General features: G+C 38.1%; 2 protein-coding genes across 4 annotated transcripts in view; one reads left to right on the top strand and one right to left on the bottom strand.

Annotated features, from left to right (window-relative positions):
* LOC148369900 (coiled-coil domain-containing protein 63-like) overlaps positions 1-2,158 on the top strand; it is a 13,718-nt gene extending 11,560 nt beyond the window's left edge. Inside the window, exons 14-15 of the mRNA XM_088332129.1 lie at positions 1,582-1,664; positions 1,756-2,158. Coding sequence (XP_088188255.1) covers positions 1,582-1,660 — 79 coding nt within the window. The 3' untranslated portion in view covers positions 1,661-1,664; positions 1,756-2,158. The remainder of the gene's footprint in view (positions 1-1,581; positions 1,665-1,755) is intronic.
* LOC148369899 (uncharacterized) lies at positions 2,028-24,125 on the bottom strand. Of its 3 annotated transcripts, XM_088332130.1 has the most exons (13): positions 23,654-24,125; positions 22,058-22,142; positions 21,917-21,990; positions 21,730-21,789; positions 18,165-18,272; positions 15,474-15,530; positions 15,245-15,375; positions 13,791-13,845; positions 11,650-11,742; positions 11,441-11,575; positions 6,084-6,185; positions 5,830-5,991; positions 2,028-3,202 (listed from the first exon to the last, which is right to left on the bottom strand). In XM_088332130.1, exons 1-13 carry the CDS (start codon positions 23,834-23,836, stop codon positions 3,080-3,082), a joined length of 1,368 nt encoding a protein of 455 aa, XP_088188256.1. In that variant the 5' UTR covers positions 23,837-24,125; the 3' UTR covers positions 2,028-3,079. The 3 variants fall into 3 exon arrangements, with proteins under 3 accessions (XP_088188256.1, XP_088188257.1, XP_088188258.1); XM_088332131.1 differs by lacking the exon at positions 5,830-5,991; XM_088332132.1 differs by lacking the exons at positions 5,830-5,991; positions 6,084-6,185.

The raw sequence follows: 24,125 nt of genomic DNA, 5'->3' as shown, positions 1-24,125 counted from the left end.
GTCATTGTCTCTCATTGACTCTGTTGCCATTGTGATAACAGATTTACAGGTTTTTGTTCAGGAAAAATAACATGTTCATATTTTCGGTTGCAGCTCGTTGCGCTCTGCAAATTTTTTGGATTTATGTACATTTCTGGTGTTGCTAGACTAGCAGACCCCTTCACCACAGAAATTACACTTGGGATTGTCCTTTCCTGTCGTTGAAATAATGGCCACAGGACTGATTGAAACCATTTTTAGCTTCTGGTAAGGGTGGCAGATTAGATTTGGCTTGCTCTTCTGTCTGCCATGCAGAATGCAGCAGCAAGCCAGGTAGGGAGAGTTACTAAGAGTGTGCTTGTGATTCACATACTCAGGGCATACATTTAAAAGGATGCCATGGTCGCTGGGTGAGGGAGAGAGAAGGGCTGTGCTATTTACATAGAGACGTGGTGCTTTAAGGAAATTGTTGGAGGAGTGAAGTATGAATCCCAAGACAAGAGTATTGATTCAAACCAGTACTTTCTTAGTATTGATATTTGGATTGATCCCCCTACCTTTAGTAATCCATGAATATTTATTCCATGAAATATTGATGTGTACCGCGCTCAAGGCCAACACTCAAATAGCTTGCTTCCTTTATATTGATAATTTATTAATTTTATTTATCAAGGTATTTATCAAATTTCCTGAAAAGAAAATCTAAGCTAGCCCGCATATTCAGTTAATATGATCAGATTCAGTGCTTTAAAAATGAACAAAATTTATTTGCTTCAGTTTTGAGCGTTTCAAAACAAAATTGATGAAATGGTTTCATTCATAGACAAAAAAAAATTGATACATATGTGTCTGCATGCGCGTTTATCCATCAATGCATATTGTCGCTGCTATTCCAAAAGACTTGTCTTCTTTTTTTGGGTCATTTTTTATTTTTGCTTGAAGAGTTTTTGCAAAAAAAAAAAAAAAAAGCAAAAATACTTTTTGAAAATGCCAAAAAAGGGGAATTACTGTATTTTCTGGACTATAAGGCGCAACTGATTAGAAGACGGACCCTCAAAATATTCCTTTATGACACTTGTTTTTTTATATATACGGCACACCAGAGTTTTAGGCACAGGCAATTATAACTGTAAGGAAGAGCTAGGGTTCCTTTGAAATAACCTTCAGAAAGAATCCCACAAATATACGAAAACCTGGCTTTATCTTATCTTAACATTTGTAGAAGCATTTCATTGCAATCATGCATGTCCCATATGATTTACTGTATTTCAAGTCTATAAGGCACCCTTTTGAATTTCTGCCAAACGTTAGGCTTTTCTTTAGTGTGCCTTATTTTACGAAAAATATGGTACATTATCATTAGTAGTACATTATCATTTTCCCAGATTCAAGACTGTATTATATTATTTTGGAATAAAAATATAACCCCAAGATAAACATTGTCATGGTCTCCAAAAACAGTAAAAACTCTTATATGTAAAAGTTTTTTGTTTCGATTATTGAGTGCCATACTACATTTGTGTATCCTATGTGCCACACATGTGTTATTGTCCTTCAAATATTTTGTGGAGCACAAAAAAGAACTGACCATTTAATATGCAGTGATGACAAATCCCGGAAAGGCAGCCGTCCAGCAAGCAAGGGAGCAAATGAGAGGTTGCCTTCCCATAGCAGTGCGTAAGTGGGTGAGTATGTGCACAACTAACCAGTGACAATCTTTTTTTAATTTTCTAATTTCACCTATCCCTTTTCATTCGTAATTGCATTTGGTTACAGATATCACTAAAACCAGAGTTTACTCTTCAAACTCGCGGGGAAAAAGAAGTCATGAGTATCAGGGGTCTGAACTCACACCAACACAAAGCTGCTCTGTATTCGCCACTCATAGTCAGATGAGTGCAGATAGTGAGGCCTGATGTGACGATGTTTCCATGTGGACTACTGCAGCGTTTGAGCACGTTCGGTTTCAACATGGATGCTAAGCGGGGTTCTCCATGATTGCCCATCAAAGCACAAAACCACAAGTGTGGAATGTATAAAACACACTCTGAACTTTCAGATTGATTTTTTAATGTGTAACACACTTATTTTTTGTTATAATGCTTGCACTTGCAGCTTCAATTTCAAAGTGAACAGTGATGAAACTACATAAAAAAAAAAAAAATTGGTTACGCGTGTAGCCCTCTTGCAAGATCAGTTGTACATCAATCATAGACATACATTTACATGGCAGATTCAAAATAGAAAAGTAATGTCAAACTATCTTTTCTGATGCAAGTCGGATACGTAAAAGAATGTCAACTTACAATTTTTAGCTGTGTTTTTCAGTATTATGCTTCATTATTTCCGCCTACATTAGTAACCTACTTTACATATTGTAATCACAGATGACAAGTGATATTTTCTAAACACAACACGTTCATTCACAAACAATGGGGGGGAAAGATTTTCACGTTTTGCAGCAAATGTGTTAACTGGTTTAACAGTTGACTGAATGCAGTTTTACACCTGAACCAAATCACAGCACTATACAAACTTAACACTGCCTTGTAGCAGCCAGATAGAGCATTTGGTTTGAATTACTTGATAGAAATGACCTAGAGACTTTTCTTTATTTTGACACACGGTAATGTATGGCGGCGGAATTTAAATCATCTAAGGTGCAGGATCCTGCCTGTGGGCTGTATGTTTGATAGATGATCCGAGAACAAAAGGATAGGACAAAAAAATTGTATTGTCATGTTAAATATCCTGACTTTAATTTTTTTTATTGCATGGCTAGTGTAAACAGCAAATACTTGACCCAGAATCCAACTATAACTGATTGGCTTCATTCTTTGATTATGATTGTGGAGAGCATTAAAAGACGGACCAACGGCATTAAAAGCCAATAGAGGTTGATGTGCATATACATTCAAAATCAAGTATTGCCTTTAAAGGGTTAATATGAAACTGCATGACACACCCAATAAGAATTCAAACAAAGCAATAATACAACTCAACACTGATGATTATAAAACTTCCGTGTCAGAAGCACGACTCTGGAGTATTTCTGAAATAAATCATTATTTTTCCTAATTGTGTCGAGGTTTTTCAGAGATCATCCTGAGTAGTTGATATGAATCACTCTGCTTTCCCGCCGGGATCGCTCCGCCTCAAATACAAGTAAGTGGCTCTGCAGTGTCTCCTCAGGACCAGTGGCGATGAGTGATGGGTCATTGTTCTGTAACCAAAGATGAAACCATTCCTTTTTACAATGCCTTACCATGAAATTGAAAAGTAGGCATTTCAAAAATATTGCCCTTCTTTAAGTTGATACTTTGTACAGGTTTTCTGCAGTCATTACAGCTACTAGTTTTTGGGGTATGTCTATAAGTTTTGCACATCTTGAAACATTAATATGTGCCCATTCTTCCTTAGAAAACAGCTCAAGTTTCTCAAGGTTTGATAGCGATCGTTTCTGCCCAGCATTTTTTAGATAATTTCACAAATGCTGTATAGCAGGGGTGTCCAAACTTTTGAAAAAGCAGGATTTCGTGAGCTGAAAATGTGTGTGGGCAGACTATTCAGCCTGGCATTCTTTGAACAGTCTTTCATAAATTCACCCTCCATGAAAGGTTTGCAGTGCTTGGCGATCAGCGTCGTGACTTTGTAGCTCGCCATTGTAGCATTTTCATTTGATTTGCGGGGTCTTGTAAAATAGAGCTGCTGTGCTGTTAAAAAAAGCTTCCAGTTGCTTCACCTTTTGACAGCGTTAGTTTCTAGGGTTCTAGTTAGCTTTTTGTAGTCAACATGTTCTGTCTGGCAGGGCCTCTTGATCTCATATTCTTTGAAAACAGCCACAGTTTCTTGGCAAATTATGCAGACCGTTTTTTGGGATTTCGGTGAAAAAAATACTCCAATTTTCACTTGTCCTGGATGCAGCAGCCCTCAAAGTCAACTTTCCTTCTTTATTTACAGTTGCCAGGTTGGAAATGGGCTAGGCTAAAATTCCCACAAAAAGCCAGGGGCAAGGTGGCCAAAGGGCTACTGCCATCATCTGGTGAAATGGTAATTTTTTTTTTGTATACATTTATTTTATACTGTGGTCAATATTACAGGCCACATGTGATTGATTTTATGGCAGAGGCGGGCAAGTAAAATGTTATCACTGGTCGTAACTGTTGATCCAGGGCCGAACTTTGGACATGCCTGCTTTATAGGATTGAGGTCTGAACTTTGGCATTGCCATTGTAACACCTTCATTATATTTTCTTAGTTTCAAACCATTCCATTTTAGATTTTGCTTTTTTTAGTCGTTGTCCTGTAAGAAGGTGAACCTACGCCTAATTCTCAGGTTTCTTGCAGACTCTTAACAGATTTTCATTCAGAATCGCCTTGTATTTGGTTCTATTCATCCTTCTATCAACTCTCTTCCCAGTCCCTGCTCAAGCAAAGCAATTACAGAGCATAATGCTGCCGCCACCATGTTTGACAGTGGGGATGGTGTTTTCGGGGTGATGTGCAGTGTTACTCTTACGTCTCATCTGACCATCTGCACCTTGTGTGGGGGAAAATTATGGTCTAAGTGTGTCTTTTATACTATATTTTATATTTTACACCCAATATATACTTTATACTGGGCAGCACGGTGGCGCAGTGGTTAGCGCATGTGCGGCACAGTTCAAGTCATGGGAACCTCCTGCGTGGATTCAAATCCAGCTCCAGACTTCCTGTGTGGAGTTTGTATGTTCTCCCCGTGCTTGCGTGGGTTTCCTCCGGGCACTCCGGTTTCCTCCCACATTCCAAAAACATGCATTTCAGGTGAATTGTCCGTTCCAAATTGTCCCTAGGTGTGAATGAGCGAGTGAGTTGTCTGTCCCAGTGTGCCCTGCGATTGGCTGGCAACCTGTTCAGGGTGTCCCCTGCCCACTGCCCGATGATTGTTGGGATGGGCTCCAGCACCCCCGCGACCCTACTGAGGATAAGCGGTGCAGCTAATGAGATGAGATGAGATATACTTTATACTTTTATATATTTCTATCATGGACTCAAAACCAGTTACAAGTTGTTTTCAGGAGCAAGCACCTTCAACGTCAATACAATAAGATTACCAAGCCAACATAATTTGTCTTTAATAAAAGCTACAATTCGGAAACTCACTGGTAGATTCTTATCGGTTATCAAATAGGTGCACGGAACTCCCTTTGCTAACCCATTTACAACTTGAAGGCCACTGGCAATTTTCTCAAGGCTCCTATCTATTTTCTAACAATTAACTGCTGTAATGTATCACATGAATCATTCAAAGTAATTTGTTAGAAAAAGGTACAGCCTTCAAGTATATTGTTATGTTAACTTGCCCTCCAGTGGAAGAGTGTACTAAATTCTTTCCATGTTTATTGTTAGGTTAGAGTGCCCTTTTGTGGCCAGCAGTGTATATACCATGTAACCAAAGAAATTGTCCAATCCGAATCCTTTTACGTTCACGTGGTTTATTCTATCCTCTTCACTCAAAAATCTCGGACATCGTTTTGAACCTGGCACTTGTTCTACATGTTATTTGTGTCTCCCACGTGGCTTCTTGCAAACGCCAAATGGACCTTTCAGAAAGTGCTTTTCTTTCCACTCTTCTATAAAGGGCAGTTTTATGCAAAGTACGACTAATGGTTGTGTTATACAAAGATTGTCCCATCTTAGCTGTATGTGCTTGCAGGCCATTCAATCTGATCATGGGCTTCTCTGTTGCTTCTCTGACTAGTTTTCTCCTTGTTTGGACTGAAGGTTTGTAAGGAGGGAGGAATACTTTTGCTAGGCACTTTACCTCTGAGGGTTGTAATGTGCAAGAAGGAAAAATCATAGCAGACTCACCGTGACGGCTGAAATAAAAGCATCCATCAAGTAGTAATCCCCCTGTGAGTGCTCACTCAGCCCAAAGTTTTTAGGGCCATCCAAATTTGCCACATATTTGGAGGCTTTCTGGGTCAGAAAGTCGAACACGCGAATCTCGCCATTTTCAAACGTCAACTCGCCCTAAAAAGCCGTGTTTATATTGTCATTTTGAAAGGTAACACATCAAAGTGACATTAAATCTTGATCACTAATATTTACTTTCTTTTTAGTACCTTGCTGCCATAGATACTTGTTTTTCGTCTGCACATTTTTTCAGTGAAGGCCACCATGGAAAAGGCTGCTGTCAGACCACCTTCAAACTCCATGTTAACAACCTAAGTAACAACAGGAAGGTAATTTGATCAGATCAGAAAGAACCATTTTTTAATTTTGAACTTGTAACCCACCTGTAAAAATTATCTTAACTGATTCCAACAGACATGTCAAACTTGGTCTGGCTTGATGCAGAGGCTTTTAGGTGGGCCGTTTCAGTAAAAGAAATCTTAACACCAAATACTTAGCTCAGTTTTTCAATGCTGTGCTTTATCATTCATTCTACATTACTAGCCTATTCTACCAGTTATTATCCCCGATGATAAAGGATCTTTTTTTAAGCACAACACATTTATACACAAACAATGGAAAAAATGATTTTCATGTTCATCATTGAATCTGAATTTTAACGTTTCTGTACATGCAGCTTTACATCTGAGTCAACTCACCACAAACATAAACGCAAGCGGGATGTTTGCCTCAATTGTCATACAATAAATAAAAAAGAATACAAAATAAGAGTTTTAGCAGTGAAAAAAAAACAGACATCGCCATCAGCTCAAACTACTAGGCTGGGCCTATTGAAAATGAGATATACATTTATACACTGCACAATATTGTCTTTAACATAAAACCAGACTGGACTTCAGGTTTTACACATTTACTACCTCCTAGCAGCAGGAATGAGCATTTGATCTGTATTTATATTTAAAAAAAAATAGAAAATAAGCTAGAGACCAGCTTTTTCTTTTACTAAATTTACGTCTGGTTAGATTGAATCATCCATATGTTTGACATGCCTGGATTACATGACACAGAAAAAAATCTTGTTCCAAAGGCAGATACTATAACCCGATTCAAGTGTTTTTCTTATTTTACCCCAAAAAATATAGATACCGGTACAAAAACACAGCATTGTCAACAAGTTACAAAAACAAATCAACTAAGAAAATTAGTTACAAGAATGTAGTATAGTAGTTCCAATTTGCAATTGGAAAAATATTTTTACAACAGTCCCTACATTGTAATGGTCACGTGAAAAATATATATCTACATTTTTTTTTTATCTTTTATTTTTTTCAATAATGGAATGTTAATTTTGCAGCAATGTAAAACAATGAAGATGTGCCATTTACCATATTAAAAAAAAGCAGAAAAAAAAGACAGAAACATTGAGATACAGTAAATCTTTTTTTCACATGTCAATGACAATCTGCGTTTAAAAAAACGAAATTCATGATTAAAAACAACAAAAGATGCAATTGATTCTACTTTTGTAACTTTTTTCCCGAACCAAATGCGAAAAATATTACCCTAAAAAAAACTATTGAAAATATGTAAAATAAGTTAAGTCATGTTTATTTGTAAAGACCTTAATCACAAGAAGTCTCAAATGACTGTACAGACTACAGAGTGTTATTACAAAAGAAATATTGGCTCCCACTACAAATAAGCGCAACAGGGTGAACGTGCCAAAATCAAGAACTCTCTTTTAAAAGTGTGTCATAATGTTTCCATCATAATGTTTCCAGACGACACCGTGTGTTTAAGGCCACAATGTTTAAAACATAGCTAAAAAGTAGCTGGTTTTAGTCCAGAATTTATGGTAAATTAGCGTTCTACTTTCTCCTATACACCCTTCCGAAGCATTTTTAAAAAAAAATTAAATAAAAGTTCTGTAAATCTATTTAAATTTGTGTTATAAGAACATTGAAGTCGGACAGCAGCCTCTTCACCAAAACACATCGCTAAAAACGTCCTAAATATCAAAGGGAGTGTGGACAGGAAGTTTGTTTCTGTCAGATATCTACACAATAATGTCCAATCTGCAGCCTGTCCCCAGGTAGTTGGGTCAGTCAGGGCCACAACACGGCAGCCACGTTATTATGGCGCTGAATGTAAAATCTGTTTTTCAAGTAAAATTAAAAAACAACGCTTCATAATAGATTTTGTTTTGAAAATGCTTAGAAATAATTATTTTGAAATAATATTGAAAATATGCAAACTTACTACTATATATGAAAACTTATTCAAGTAAAATTTACAAAACAATGCTTATAAGTAATGTACTTAATTTGGAAAATACTTAAATATTTTAAAAATACATAGAAAAGATGCAAAGTTTTTACTATATTTAAAAGCTGTTATCCAGAGAAAATACAATGCTTTAAAAATCGTTTCAAAAAACACTTTCAAATAAGCAGCACTAGTACCATATTTGTATCATTTAGTAAAGTGACAAAATATTTATTCTATCTATTCATCTACCCTGGTCAAATCCCTCTAGAGGGGTGACCGACAACAAGACGAGCAAATACAAAAACCAAATAAAATTTTAACAAATGGAAAAAGTAGCAAAAAACACACACAAAAAAGGTTTTTGAGACCATGGCCAGCCCAAATGCTCAAACACCAAAACAAGTTAAGCACCTCTGCACACAACTCGGTCATGCTTTCGTCCCTCCAGATGAATATGGACACAAGAAAGCGGCCATGTCACTTGGGTCAGGGTGACACAACACACTCCTCTGTTGAACAGCAGGGCCCGACAGCTTTCACTGGTTTACCCCTGCTGTATCATACAGGTGCCCTGCCCATCCCTTGGAACGTGTCTAAACATATCACTATCTTCCACTCATTTCAGTTGACACTCTTTTACTGAGCTGGCCCGCCTGAGAACAGTAAGTCTGATCTGGCCCCAGGGCCCAACTGAGTTTGTTTTAGTTAAAGAAAAAGACTTAAATCCAGTGCCATTGACGGCTATCCTCGTCAACATTTTTAACTAGGCTAGCTCGGTGTTGGTAAAAAATGAGCACAATTACCCATCTGCCAATAGAATGAGAAAGTTTTACATGGGACGATGATCAATTTGCTTAATGATTCCAACTCAGGGTTTGCACACCCTTTTTTCACGACCAAATTCAAGCACTTTTCAGGGATTTTCAAAGCCAATTTCCAATTTCTTCAGTCCCATTAAAAGAACATTTGGTGTGAATCCTTTATTTTGTTGAGCCAAAAATATATGTGCAATTCACATACTGGACTGTCTCAGAAAATTTGAATATTGTGATAAAGTTCTTTATTTTCTGTAATGCAATTAAAAAAACAAAAATGTCATACATTCTGGATTCATTACACATCAACTGAACTATTTCAAGCCTTTTATTATTTGAATATTGCTGATTTTGGCTTACAGCTGAAAAAAACTCAAAAATCCTATCTCAAAATATTAGAATACTTCCTCAGACCAAGTAAAAAAAATAATTTTATAACAGCAAAACTAAATCAAACATTTGAAAATGTCCATTGATGCACTCAGTACTTGGTTGGGAATCCTTTTGCACGGATTACTGCATCAATCCGGCGTGGCATGGAGGCAATCAGCCAGTGGCATTGCTGAGGTGTTATTGATGCCCAGGATGCTTCGATAGCGGCCTTCAGCTCATTTGCATTTGTAGGTCTAGTGTCTTTCATCTTCTTCTTAAATATACCCCACAAATTCTTGATGGGGTTCAGATCAGGGGAATAAGCAGGCCAATCAAGGACAGTGATGCCATGGTCAGTGCACCAGTTACTGGTGGTTTTGGCACTGTGGGCAGGTGCCAGATCATGCTGGAAAATGAAATCCTCATCTCCATAGAGCTTTTCAGCAGATGGAAGCATGTAGTGCTCTAAAATCTCTTGGTACACAGTTGCATTTACTCTGGACTTGATGAAACACAGTGGACCAACACCAGCAGCTGACATGGCTCCCCAAACCATTGCTGACTGTGGGAACTTCACACTAGATTTCAAGCAACTTTTGCTCCTCTCCAGCCTTTCTCCAGACTCTGGCGCCTTGACTTCCAAATGAAATGCAAAACTTGCTTTCGTCTGAAAAGAGGACTTTGGACCACTCTGCAACTGTCCAGTGCTTCTTCTCCATAGCCCAAGTCAGACGCTTCTTCCGTTGTCTTGAGTTCAGAAGTGGCTTGACCATGGGAATACGGCTATTGTAGCCCATTTCCCGGACACGTCTGTGAACTGTGGCTTTTGATACCTGGACTCCAGCTTCAGCCCACTGTCTTTGAAGCTCCCCCAAATTCTGGAAGCGGCTCTTCTTCACAATTTTGTTAAGGCTGCGGTCATCTCTCTTGGTTGTGCAGCGTTTCCGGCCACATTTTTCCCTTCCAACAGACTTTTTGTGGATATGCTTTGAAACTGCACTCTGTGAACAGCCTGCTCTTTGAGAAATTTCTTTTTGTGTCTTACCCTCCTGATGGAGGGTATCAATGATGGTCCTCTGGACAGCAGTCAGATCAGCAGTCTTCCCCATACTTGTGATGTAGTTTACTGAACCAAGCTGAGTGTTTTTAAGGCTCAGGAAACCCTCGCAAGGTGTTTCGAGTTAATTAGATGATTCAGGTGATTAGTTGAATAGCCTACTTGTATACTTTTTCATGATATTCTAATATTTTGAGATAGGATTTTTGAGTTTTCTTAAGCTGTAAGCCAAATTCAGCAATATTAAAATAATAAAAGGCTTGAAATAGTTCAGTTGATGTGTAATGAATCCAGAATGTATGACATTTTTGTTTTTTTAATTGCATTACAGAAAATAAAGAACTTTATCACAATATTCTAATTTTCTGAGACAGTCCAGTATGTGATTCTTAATCTTGGGTGTGCATTTATCAAGTCATAGGATTTTTAGATCTTGAGTATACTGTGAATATATTTATTTTTGAGACGAATCTCTCCCAATATAGGTGTTTGGTAAAAATGACAGTAGTATGTAGATTAAATTTTCAGTTGCAGGAAGTTCTTTCCATTTACAATTTCTTTGCATGGCCCATAAAATATGAACAAAACTGATACGTAATCCTTGCATTAATACACATATCATAGTGCCATTTTAAGCTGTAGGTTTCTCTTGGGCACAACCGGTAGGGGCGATGACGCTTCATTTGACAAGGCCATACTAACTAATGCCAGTTGCTGTTAATCATGAGGGAAGAAGAAATGCAATGGCAAATTAAAGTCACCTGAGAGCACGGAAGTGTCATTTTTAAGTAGACTTGGTGAAAAATATGGCATTTACAAATTCTTCACGCAAAATTCAAGCACTTTTTAGTCCTTGAAAGGACAACAGTAAAATTCATGCATTTTTAAGGATTTTAAGCACAAGTACAAACCCCGCTAACTAGACATTGTTGTGTATAAACATTTATAATAAATTGTGATACTTGGTTTTTGGGTGAAATTTAGACAAGTGGGCTCCAGAGGTTTTACCATTTTCTAACAGGATAACCTGAAATTGAAGGTTTTTTTTGCTAACCTGGTTACTGCAGACGTCGTTGTCACACTCGTAAACACATCGGCCATACGGTCCAATTTTTAGAGCCTCAGTTACAGTCTCGATGTCTGGCAAGGAATTGGTACATATGATGGATAATGGCCAGCCAGTGTGTCCCTAAGAGAAAAATTATAACCAAATATCGAGTATGGCCAACTGTGCAAAACTTAAGAACGTGAAAAATTAATCACCTTTTTCACTTTGTCTAGGTAGATTTTCTTTGCTGAGTAAGGACAGGATTCCTCAACTGAACAGTCCAGGCAACGATTACTGGCCCCTGCTGGCTAATAAAACACACCTCACATGTGTAACACTCCAATATAATCTTCACATTCCTTTAAAGCAGGGGTCTTAAGTTCAATTAAGTTCCTGGCCGCAGGAGCTAAGGTTGCGGTGAGGTTGGGCCAAATGGGCTTTTCCACCAAAAAAGTGCTGAGTAAATACTATTTTATGTTTTAAAAAATAGATCCTTTCATAGCCTACGTCACGCCTGACGTCACAGGCGAAGGTTGAGGCAAAAGAATACTCTGCCCTGGTCAAAGGACTGAGTAAACCAAGCGTTTGTTTCTGCTAGTTCGGTGGGAAAATGTCATGTGCCAGAATCGGAGAAAAAACGTTAGTGATCGGAAAATCAAATTTTACAGCATCCCAGCGGACACTTTTGACAAAAGAAAAAGAAGAGAGTTGTTGTTAAATGCATTAAGCAAAAAGATTGGACCGAGGGACTCATCAAAAATGCTCAAGTTTGCAGCGCACACTTCATATCAGGCAAGAGAAATTAGACCTTTATAATTGTTGTTATCAAGTCCATATAACTTATTATATTGGCCAAGTATCTTAGTATGTTCTGATCCTCAGCTAAATGTCTTCAAGAGAAACCTCTCCTAAAAAACACAACAAACAACAATTACATGAATAACTATGTATCTAAAAGGTAACATGGATTGTGTGCCCAAGGTTTTTTTGCACTGTGTGTTTGTTCGAGCAGCAACACGCATTGTTTACAAAGCTAACATTGGCGTTTAGGTAACACGCTAACAGCTGCAGCTAAGAAAATATCAAGATAATTTGCCGATATAATATGTAGTATGGACTTCTTGTTCTTACCAGATATTAAGTGTGCGCTACAAACCCAAGCGTTTTTTATGAGTGTCTCGGTCCAATCTTTTTGCTTTAATTTTGCATTTAACCACAACTCACTTCTTTTTTTGTATCCGTTGAGTTCCTGTTAGACTTCAATTTAAGATCACAAAAAAATATATCCGATTCTGTGTGTTTACACAACATGACGACAACTGGCAGCAATGACAGCTTTCTTTTCCACTGTCTTCTGACCAGCACAAGTCTTGTTTTGCCTCCAGCTTCGGCTATGACGTACCTGTAGGTCAATAAACCGTAAAGTCAAAGCCATTCATTTTGATGATAAAAAGTCAAACTTTTAGTGTGCACGCCTGTTGACGGATGGTCTCACCCTAGCTTTTACTTCTAGGCTAAGCCCCGCCCACCAGATACGTAACAGTTTACAAACAAATGAAAGAGTCCATACAAAATACAATCTAAAAATTTAAAACTTATATGAAATGTTAAATCAATTACCGTAATTAATAAATTAATACATAAGCTGAGTGAGCTACAATTAAAGAGAGTGTATATTATTTAATGATTCCTGGTCAAAAACCCCAATAGTAATGTTTTAAATAATAAGCAAAAAATACATGAAGCTATTATATAAATGTGCATTTTAAAAATTACTTATCGGCCAAGAATTTGGTGTTTTCCACGAGATGGTGCTCACCTAAAGGAAGATGATGTTTGTCGGCCGTCTTGCTGCAACGTGTACTCCCCCCCAAAAAAACTTTTTTTTTAACTTTTCTGTCATCACTTTTTTCATTGCACTATTATAACTGCTTATGGCAGTCTCTAAGAACTACTTATCATTTTTGCTTATCTAGCCCGGCACTCTTTTATTTTTCTCTTCAACGTCTTTATTACATAATTACCCTGGAGTGCCATGTCTAATCTCTTTGCATACAATGTCTTAATGTTGATATCAACGACTATATAAACAATTCTTTTCTTGCTCATTTCCCCCCTTCGTTTTTTCCTGTGTCTTCATTTTTTTTTTCATTTGCTTTTTTTTCAAGTCTCCGTAGTTTGTATTCTTCCTTGTGTTTTTCAAGCACTCCTTTTGGTTACATGACACAAGACAGCGACATCCAGTGGTCAAATTATATACACGGTCCCTTTAACTTTCATATGAAGTTGGGGGCCTAATCCTGGGGGCCGTGAGTTTGACACCCTTGCTTTAAAGTCTCACCAAGTACAACAATACCTTGTTTTCTGGACTAAAGTGGCTGAGAACACCAAATGACGTCACTTTCAAACACCTGCAAAAACAAGCAGTGACTTCTTTGAGCAAATGTGACTACTTTTTTTCTTATTACCTTAAAGGTACATTGTGTACTATATGACCACATGGCACTGTATTGTATAATGCCAACAAAAAACAGTGCCAAATGAGCACAGCGTGACAGCAAGTTGCCAGACAAACAGGGTGTCAACTACTATGTATGGATTCTGCTGTTTAAAAAAAATACACATTTCTCTTACCTGCGAAATCTGATGTAAATTCATGTATTTTTGCCCATTACTCAAATAAATTTTTACTGAATGAAGGTTTTTTTTTGTACCACTAGGAGTCACTAAGTATTACACAATGTCCCTTTAATGCATATCAATAATGTTTAACAATTACATTTTCAGCCATAGCATAATTCCTATTTCAGATTTAAGTTGTCAGAAGAGGGGAAAAAGCCTAGTTTGACAAAATATTTATTTGCTATTTAAATGATTTCTCATTCATCTTCACAATCTTTGGATTTTCTTTTTCGGATCGCTGAAATTTCACATATTATGAACATTATTAATACAATTAGTATGTATCATATTACAGTGCTGAGTGTCCGCAGATGCTAAGTAAGGCATGCAATTCTCTTGCCTCATGGCAGAGGGCGGTAGTCAAATAGCATTAGTTATAGTATTAGCAAGCTAATAGCAACACAAACCATGACTTGGATTTTTTTTCTCATTGGTTGGCCTATTTTTCATCGATGGATGCTTTTATTCAAGAGGACCAGTGCATAGACTTGTTTCACAAGTTAAAGTAAGATACGTTTTTGCTCCCCTGCCGGTTAGCACTTTTCTTGTAAATGTACATATTTTAATTATAATATATTTTATAACTATTTGTTCCAAAAGAGTAAAAATAAACGAGCTAAATTGTGTGGAATAAGATATCACAGAAAATATAGGCCTATTTTTCTTATTTGATTTAAACAACAATTCTTAAAATAAAGTGTAAGATAGACAGCAGGACAAGACATTTTAACTGTAGTTTTTAAGTTGATTTTTCAAGCTGGTCTTTTCTTAGTGTATTTGGGACCAGAGAACTGTTGCTTGGTAGTTTCGTGAAAAATATATACCTAGTGACTTGTTTGGGGACTGCGATTAAGTGGTATTGCACTTGTTTTCATTGCAATACTGTTACGATGCACTATTATTATCTTTGCACTATTGTTAAAACTTAGCCCAGTCTCTAAGTACTACGTTGTAAATAATTTTGCCTATTTATCATGACAGTCTTATCTTTTTTTCCTTTTAAGACTTTATTATATGTTTACCTTGGAGTGTCATGTCTAATCCCATTGCATACAACATTACACAATATTAATATCAAGAACAAATTTCAAATTTTACAAGTAATGGCAAACTGTTTAAAAAATGTACCTTTGTTTCCCTGCCCATTGATGGATCAGGTCAATGTCATGACACGATTTGGCCAGAAGAGAAAATGAACTTTCGGCTTCATTTCTCCAGTTTCCACGAACGAATGAATGAGCAAAGTGATAAAAGCCAACCTAAAGACAAAAGTACATAGTGTACTTGAATAAAAACATACACAATGCACATAAATGTAATCATGTAAAGTGTATCTTTATCCCCATTCTCTCCTTACTGGCTCCAAGTGCTGAATATGGACCACATCACCAATGGTACCGCAATCTAACAGCTCCTGGGAGGGGGGGAACAAAAAAAAACAAGTTAAATCATATTTGTAAGAGACAAGGCAATGTATTTTAGAAAAAATGAACAGAATTATCAATGTAATAATATCAAGCAGAAACAAGTTCGTTTTGCTTTTACATTCCGGTAACTGTCGTTAGTTATACATGTACAAAAAAAAGAGTATTTGGTTCGTCACGGTTTAACTACGTGAAGAACATTCCATGAAGGGGACATCTGGTCCAGGCAGGAAGACGAGGGATTTTCTAAACCAACCAAACAAATGCTGTCAGGCAATTTATGGGCATGCTCTCTCATAAAAATAAACCAGGATAAAAGGTCAAGCGATGGTAAAATATTCTTTAGCTTACCAATAAAAGTAAAATATAAATACTGTGTATGAGATCACTAACGTTTAAAATTGTTTTTTTTTGCTTTCTAAAGACAGTGGATACTGTATGTTTACATGCAGGCAATAATCCAAGTGAGAACAGAATGTTGGATTTCTGGAGAAATGCGATTGAATCATTTACATAACTAGAGACTAGCTCAGTTTACATGCATTTGGGCACAAACTGGAAGGGGGCGTAGTACGTGCAACATCATCACTCAATACCTGTGGACAAGGTTTCCACATTTAAATCACTGCAATATTTGACCGCTAGATGCCGCTGTATGGTAGTGCAACTAAAAATGAGTGCTACAAGCAGCGCACGACTACTGGTGACCTGCTACCGCTACACCAAAAGAGAGCCTGCTGACCTACATTGTGTCAGTGTGGCACAGGAAGAGGCTGCAGAGGATGACATGCACTACACAAAATATAATTGGCAAGCCACTGTCTTCTTCATGACATTTACAATCCCAGATGCCAGAACATAGCAAAAGGCATCATAAAGGACATTACCCCAGTTTCCATTTGTTCAGCCTGCTACCCTCTGGTAGGCGATACCGATCCATTCGAGCCAAAACAAATAAGACTAGACAGCTTCTTCCCCAAAGCTGTCACAATACTAAATTCAAATTTGCACTGAACTGAACCCCTGTTTGTCATATCATGTAATCTGTATCATCGATCGCTATTTCAGTTGCTACCTACTGGGTTTTTATATTGGGTTGTCTTGTGCTGAGTAATTATCCATCCATCCATGATTTGCACCGCTTATCCTCAGTAAGGTCGCAGGGGTGCTAGACCCCATCCCAGATTTCTTCAGGCAGTGGGCAGGGGACACCCTGAACTGGTTGCCAGCCAGTCGCGGGGCACATTGAGACAGACAATTCACTCGCTCACTCACACTTAGGGACAATTTGGACTGGCCAATTAACCTGACATGCGTGTTTTTGGAATGTGGGAGGAAACCCACGCAAGCACGGGAAAAAACATGCTAACTCCACACAGGAAGGTTCGATCTCATAACCTCAGAACTGTGCCGCACACGCGTTAACCACTGCGCCGCAGTGCCGCCCGCTGTGTAATTATATACATATATATATATAAAATCAATCAAATATATGGGGCAGCTTAGAATTTTTTGAAACCTTGGGTAATAAAAATAAAGGATTTCTATTCTATTCCATTCTACAAAGCACAAAGAAAAATACCAACTACAGAGATTTAAGGTGATAAAACTCCACTACTTTCATTATATTATTGTATTATTATTATTATTAATAAAACTTTTTTTTTTAAATGTACAACTAAGCTGCGCAAAATATTACACAATGTCCCTTTAGATAAAGGATGGTTTTCATTCATGACACTCACCAAATTTAACTAAGTATCGTGCTTGTTTCCTCTGTGCTCCAAAAGTGAGCGCCATTGCTGTATCTCAAGTGATTACAAGATGTGCTTGTACATGCCTAGCCAAAAGCACAGACTTACAGTATTCATTGGTGGTTAAAGCTGTGCCATTCACTATATAGATGGATGCACCTGCGGACTTTTCACTGCCGTGGGAGCTGTAAATAAAATGGAAATCTCCAGGAGAAAAACCCATTGGACATTTTTAGCGAGTAAGCCAGAGTTTGGGTGTATCATTTGTCTGTGAAGTACAGGTCCCACTGTTATTTGGGTCATATAAATATCCCAGATGAGGAAAACTTTGTACTCAAATGCGTCGACATGCGGGAGTAATGCGAAAATGGAAGGATTTACCCTACCGTTGCAAAACGAAAACTTGCAGTCAAACTGAGACCTTAAACGGGTTGTTTTGCGCATTCACATTGTATGACAAAATCGGAATTCTGGTACTATTCAGTTTCCAGTCGAATTACTGCATGCATGTGAATATACTTAGTAACTCCAAATATTTGTAACAACACAATTTTTTCTTTGTTATCTCCCTTTTGATTTGGTTTAAAAGAAACAGTTGATTTTCAGTCGGATAACTTGTCATTTGACCCTAGGTTGGCAAACTGGATACAGGCTGAACGAAAGGGACTAAGGACAGAACCTTGAGGAACACCACTTATAATGTTCAGATTCAAAAGTTCTAAGGGTCAAACACAAACAACTTCAATTCCTCCAAGTAGGACTTTGACGACTGTTCTATTTAGTCCTGTACCAGATGCCAATTTGTTCAGAAGGAAATTTTGATTTTTGTTGACGTTGATAACAATAGGGAAAACGCACAAAAAAACTTGCCTTTATCTTGCGGATGGTAGGATCGTATCGTAGAACGTGACCCACACACAGCATCACACCGCTCTGAGAGCATGTCCGCACAATATCCATGCAGTCTTTAGCCGTTGTCTGGGATCACAAACAGATGTGTGGGAATAAGTTGATATTACTGAAAGACAAAACTTGGTAAAAAAAAAATGAAGTATTTTCCATTATGACCTCAGATGGCCCTGTAGGACACTTCTCCTTATAATGGCAATTTTTAAATTTAACACAGTAGAAAATAGTAGTAGCACCTCGTGGTTTTTACATGTTAATTTTTTGTGCATATACCTGCCACGTCTAGTTTAAATTTATTTGTCAGTCAACACACCCAATCTGATGAACAAGACAGTCGTCATGTTTCTCCAGAGCTTGCTTATGAGCTGAAAAGTTGAATCAGAATTGTTAAATGAAGGAGACGCTGAAAACAGGCGTGCTAGGTACCATTTAGTGTCATCAAATCATTTGTAGTTTTACTAGAAAGTGTAACATCTGCGTTGTGATATGCTCATGAGTATGTATGGGCCTTTTTTTAAACAGATTTTATTTTTTATGTTATCGTTACTGTGACTATTCTATACATGCCAACCGTTCAACGAGGGCAGTGGATTTTAACGCACTTTATTTTCATGCGAAAGACACAATCCGTCTGACAAATCGCAATTAGGTTTCGGTGGATGTGAATGGTTGTTCACAATTGCATAACATTGGATGCAAGAGGAATTGAACCCGGATCACGGCGGGGAGAGCGCTGAATCCAATGTAAAAGGCCAAGGTTTGAAAAGGCATTAGGTTTTACCTAATGATCGCACCAATTTCAGTTGTACCATATATATTAGCGAAATGAGAAAAAGATGATCAGAAATCGGTATAAAATTTTGTTTTACTTTTTCTCAGCCAGAAATTAGCATTGTAGGTGACAAACGTTTTCAATAAGTGTTTATTTATATCTTTCGGGATGACCAAATTACTTCCCACAATGCCTTTCTCTTTATTTAGTTAAGAATGACTAACTTCCCACAATTCATTCTCCTCATTCAGTTCAGACTCGCATTCCCTTCATAAAGACTTTGCGTGTAATTGATACAAAACTGTATTTCAGTGGTCCCCTACTTTTTCTGTACCAGACCAATTTAATGTCTGACAATATTCTACAATAGCATCGACAATTTGCTACAGTGACTAGAAAATATGTCTTGATGAGATAAAAGCTAAAGCCTTTGCATATGTCATCTGTATCCAGAGTGGTCCAGAGGATGGGGAGCAGCATGTTGCTCACCCGGATCCGGGTTTGTTTCCCGTCCAATGCTATGCATCTGGCTAATGACTAAGCCCCAACCTAAAACGTGATAAGCCAATTACAGTGTGCGTAGTAAACCCAATAAACTGACATTCTGAGTTCCCTCATCCATTGAAATCTGGTTCGTCAGTTTTTTTTTGTGTGCGTTTTTTTTGGTGTGCGTTTTTTATTTTATTTTTTATATTTTCAACTATAAAACGGTAAAACAGTGTGCATGGGGTACATGCAAATCTGATACAAGGTATCCTGATGAGATGGGTGATGGTGTGCATTTTTTACATTTTTCAAAGCCACATTTAAATCGAGACAAGTATCTGCCTTGGATAAAGCTATGTGGTCGTCCACAGCACCAACTCAACGTGGATAAAGTAAGCAAGGATGTCTCCCTCTGTTCTAAGGAAAGTAAAATACTATCTCATCTCATTAGCTGCACCGCTTATCCTGAGTAAGGTCGCGGGGGTGCTGGAGCCCATCCCAGCAATCATCAGGCAGTGGGCAGAGGACACCCTGAACAGGTTGCCAGCCAATCGCAGGGCACACAGGGACAGACAACTCGCTTGCTCATTCACACCAAGGGACAATTTGGACTGGCCAATTCACCTGAAATGCATGTTTTTGGAATGTGGGAGGAAACCGGAGTGCCCGGAGAAAACCCACGCAAGCACGGGGAGAACATACAAACTCCGCACAGGAAGTCTGGAGCTGGATTTGAACCCACGCAGGAGGTTCTCATGACATGAACTGTGCCGCACATGCGCTAACCACTGCGCCGCCGTGCTGCCCAGTAAAATACTATATTTTAGGCAAAATATAATCCCTTTGCTGGGGAGAAATATAAAGTTATTTGTGACATTGAGATTTCTTATGCTCGGGTGATGTTAGATAACGTTAGCTCTTGGCTGGAGAGATGATGACCCAAGACAACTTTTACCACAAAACACAGGGTGTGACCAGACTCTAGTAAAGATTTGAAACCCCAAAGTGTTCACATGTGATCTAAAGATTAATAATCTGCATCTGTGCGTCATGTTCAGGTCAGGAATTATTTTACTGCTTGTCTGAAATAAAATTTGGGCTATTATAAAAATCATAATCAACCAATTGAAGAACATTATTTTGGAAAGCCTCAACAGGAACTCACCGGTTACAGGACCCGCCTTCGTTTCGATATGTCTTGAATTGGGATTTTAGGCGAATCTTACGATGGTGATGACATTGTGACCTGTATAATTTTACCCGAAACTGAGTCTTTTCATCGACCTTCTCAAGAGTAAAATTTTAAATATAAGCCTGTAATTCATAGTGTTAAGAATTAATCTTAAAAATGTACCGTTTACCAAATTGTTCGAATTAGTTATCTGACTCCATTAACCAAACATAACCTTCATTCACCTAACAATGCATGCTCGTTTCTTTTTGTGAAAAGACGGACAAGAGACCGGCATTTCCACACGGGGGCAGATTTAATTTGTTAATGTATTTAACTGAGTGAACTCAATCGAATTAGCCGAATTAGTCTTTGTCCAGCCTCTCTCTCGATCTTCTGAAGTTCTTCTCTTGAGCCACGTCTCTCCCAAGCTGGCGTGCCGGCACCTCCCATGGGCGCGTCAAGAAAAGCCCCCCACGTGGGCTCCACAGCTCCTCGATGTCTGTCATGGTCAAAACATCTCAGCGCGTTTCCACGTCATCAGGGCTTTTTATTCTCCAAACATCACCAGCCGTCCCCCGTCATCAGGGCCCTTCTCCGTCGTCGGATGTGCTGATTATCTTATCAGAACTTGTCCCAGTTCCCGTTGATCGTACAAAATCCCTTATAGTCAAATATATAAAATCCTTCAGTAGTTAAGGCCCTTTTGGTGACTTTGAGATGATATGTGATCTTTCTGGGCCCAAAAGCATCAATTGCATCCTGCGAAATGTCTCCTGCTGTGACACTTCCAATCGCGCTCTTCACAAAATCTTAAATGTTCGTCCGATTGGGTAAAGGCCATAGGTCAATTTTGATCAGTGATATATTCCCACTTATCAATCATTGCACAAATCCCTCACCATACTTCTAATTCCATGCGCCTTATACATGAAAAATAAAACATATCACTAGACTTATAATCCAGCGCATTATAGTGCCGAAAATATGTTAATCCAAATATGAAAGAATTTTGTTATGGGTCACTTTGTGTCAGTTACAAACAACCATTTGTTGTGCATCCGTTGCAATGATTTTAATGTCATGTTTTCACTCACGGCCATTGGTTTCTCCAGAAGAACATGGTAACCCTTCTTTGCAAAGGCCACCGCAGGCTCCTGATATGCAAACATACATGAAAAATGTAAGATAACATAATAATCATACAATGTTTCATAATTTTGATATATATTCTATTTTATAACAAAGGGAAGACAAACCAAGACAGATATTCCTTTCATTTACCTTGTGAAGGTTGTCTGGAGTGCAAATTATAACAGCGTCTGCACACTTCTCTCGTTCTGCTAAAAGGCGCCAGTCTACAAACGGCACTGTTAAAAAAGGGACAAGGAACATCACTTGGAAGATTTTAAAATGCGTCTTCACCATCGCAAAGGTTCTCATCTGGAATATGGTGCAGTTTTTGGAACTTTGTGCGGGCAAATTTCCTAGGATCCGCGACCCCAACAACCTGCAATGATAGTGGACATGCGCAAATGCTTGACTTAAGCTTTTATTTTGGGACCTGGCACTTGATCTTTCCAAGATAATATGATAGGATAAAAAAGTTACACGATGCAAGAACTTGTTTTATCTTGCCAATGGACATAACAAACAGTGAGTTAAACATTTTTTTTTTTTTTGCAGGACAAAGGTTGTGGATTTGTTCCGTTCAAATACATCCCTAACAGCAAAGTCCAATTCCTTAGATCATCTATAAACTGTCAACGAAATATTTCTGCCTCGGGCCAATGGGTCTCCACTAATAGCTCGAACGTGTTTCCAATTGGTGTAATACTAATTCTAGAACATGCGTAGTATTCCCATGAAACAAACCACTTGATAACATTGAACTACAAAAATAACCTTAAAACTTGTTTTGATAAAGTCCACCAGTAACTAGGAATTGTGATTTTCTAGAAAAAAAAGTTGCAGCAACAATCTTTTTTGACATATACTGCAAGGATATGTTATTATTTTTACATATTTAAATACAATATATTATTGGTCCACAATACCTGGCCACCGGACATGTATAAGGCCACGCGAAAAGAAAACTACAGCATTTACTGGACTATGAGGCTAATTTATTTATTTGTGGTCAAGAATTTCATTTGGGGGCATGGAACATCTACTTGCAGTTATCAGATTGACCAACAAAGGATGCCAGAGGTCCACCACAATAATTCGTTTTTCAATTCAAATATAGAATAGAATAGAATATACCTTTATTGTCATTGTTACAAAATGGGTTAACATATTGTGAAGACGAAATTGGGCGTGACACTCCAGTTTCACACATTCACAGTGAGGTAAAAAACACAAGAAGATAAAGAAACAGAGAAGATAAGGTTATAAGACAAGGAGGTTAAGGTTATAGTTAGATAGGTATATCAAGTTTTTGAAAGGTATGTAATATCAGTCTCTTATGTTTTCTCAAAATTAATACATTCTTTCAGAAGGGAAAAACCTGCTACAATATTTTTTGTTATCAATTTAGAAGTTCATTTATTTTGACATTTTCTTTGCTATTATCTGAGGAGGACACCGTTAGATTAAGGCAAGTTGGGGCTTTCTTTTTCTTAGCAGGGGTTCTGCTATGTTTCTGTTGTGTGGGAGAGGGGGAGAGTTGGTGGACAAGCTAGCGACCTCGGGTCGCATAACCACTCAACTTGAAAGATAGCGAGGCGGACTTTGCAGCAAACCTTTTAAATGCCTCAGGACATCATCAACCCCTGCGAATGTATCATTGGACTTTGCATCGTGAGTTCCTCCCAAGGTCCTGGGGCTTTAAATGGAAGAAGCTAGACACATACTTTTTTCTAATGAAAGAGGAGGGTTAAAGCTTTCTTTTCAAATGTCTTAGGGCTATTCAGTTACAGAACTACATTATCTGTGGGCCTTCAAAAATGAGTCAAAATGGCTAAACAACAACTACTCCAATAAAAATTATAAATATATTTTCGAGAAGTACAGGTTTACCTTCACACGATCGGGGTGAATGATAGAATAGTTGGCGTAAATTTCTCCTCTGCAACCTGCGCCAACAACGATCACCTGGACACTCGGCCTCATGTTGACGTTTCCGCTAACCTTCTGCACTCCTGCCTGCAAGGACTGTCTACAGTATTTGATTCTAGACAAACTCCGCCCTGTATCGCTCATATTAACCGAGACGATCTCTCAAAGGCTGTCCTTGTTGCGAGTGTGCTAGAGAGTAAGTAACACGTTTCTTCAAGTGCAAAAAAAATAAATAGATAACACTTTCGGCAATTGTTGGATAGAACAATCTCCAAACGATAAGCATGGTCAGACGAATCTAGAATGATTCAATTAAACAAAATCATGTGAAAACAAAAATAAAATAGAGTAACTGTCGGATTTTGAAATAATGGATGACATTGCACCTTGCATTCCAATTGGGTAGCATTCAAAACTTGAACAAAATGCGACG

This window comes from Urocampus carinirostris, chromosome 3 (assembly GCF_059441175.1).
Source record: "Urocampus carinirostris isolate Australia breed hairy pipefish chromosome 3, RoL_Ucar_1.0, whole genome shotgun sequence".
Classification (NCBI taxonomy): Eukaryota; Metazoa; Chordata; class Actinopteri; order Syngnathiformes; family Syngnathidae; genus Urocampus; species Urocampus carinirostris.
This window is presented reverse-complemented; position numbering and strand designations above follow the sequence as displayed.

Coding starts and splice junctions, on each gene's coding strand:
- LOC148369899 (XM_088332130.1), bottom strand. CDS start 23,836: ATGAGCGATACAGGGCGGAGTTTGTCTAGAATCAAATACTGTAGACAG. Junction 22,143..23,653: donor TTCACCCCGATCGTGTGAAG/GTAAACCTGTAC, acceptor CTATCATTGCAG/GTTGTTGGGGTCGCGGATCC. Junction 11,743..13,790: donor ACTTTAGTCCAGAAAACAAG/GTATTGTTGTAC, acceptor GTGTTTTATTAG/CCAGCAGGGGCCAGTAATCG.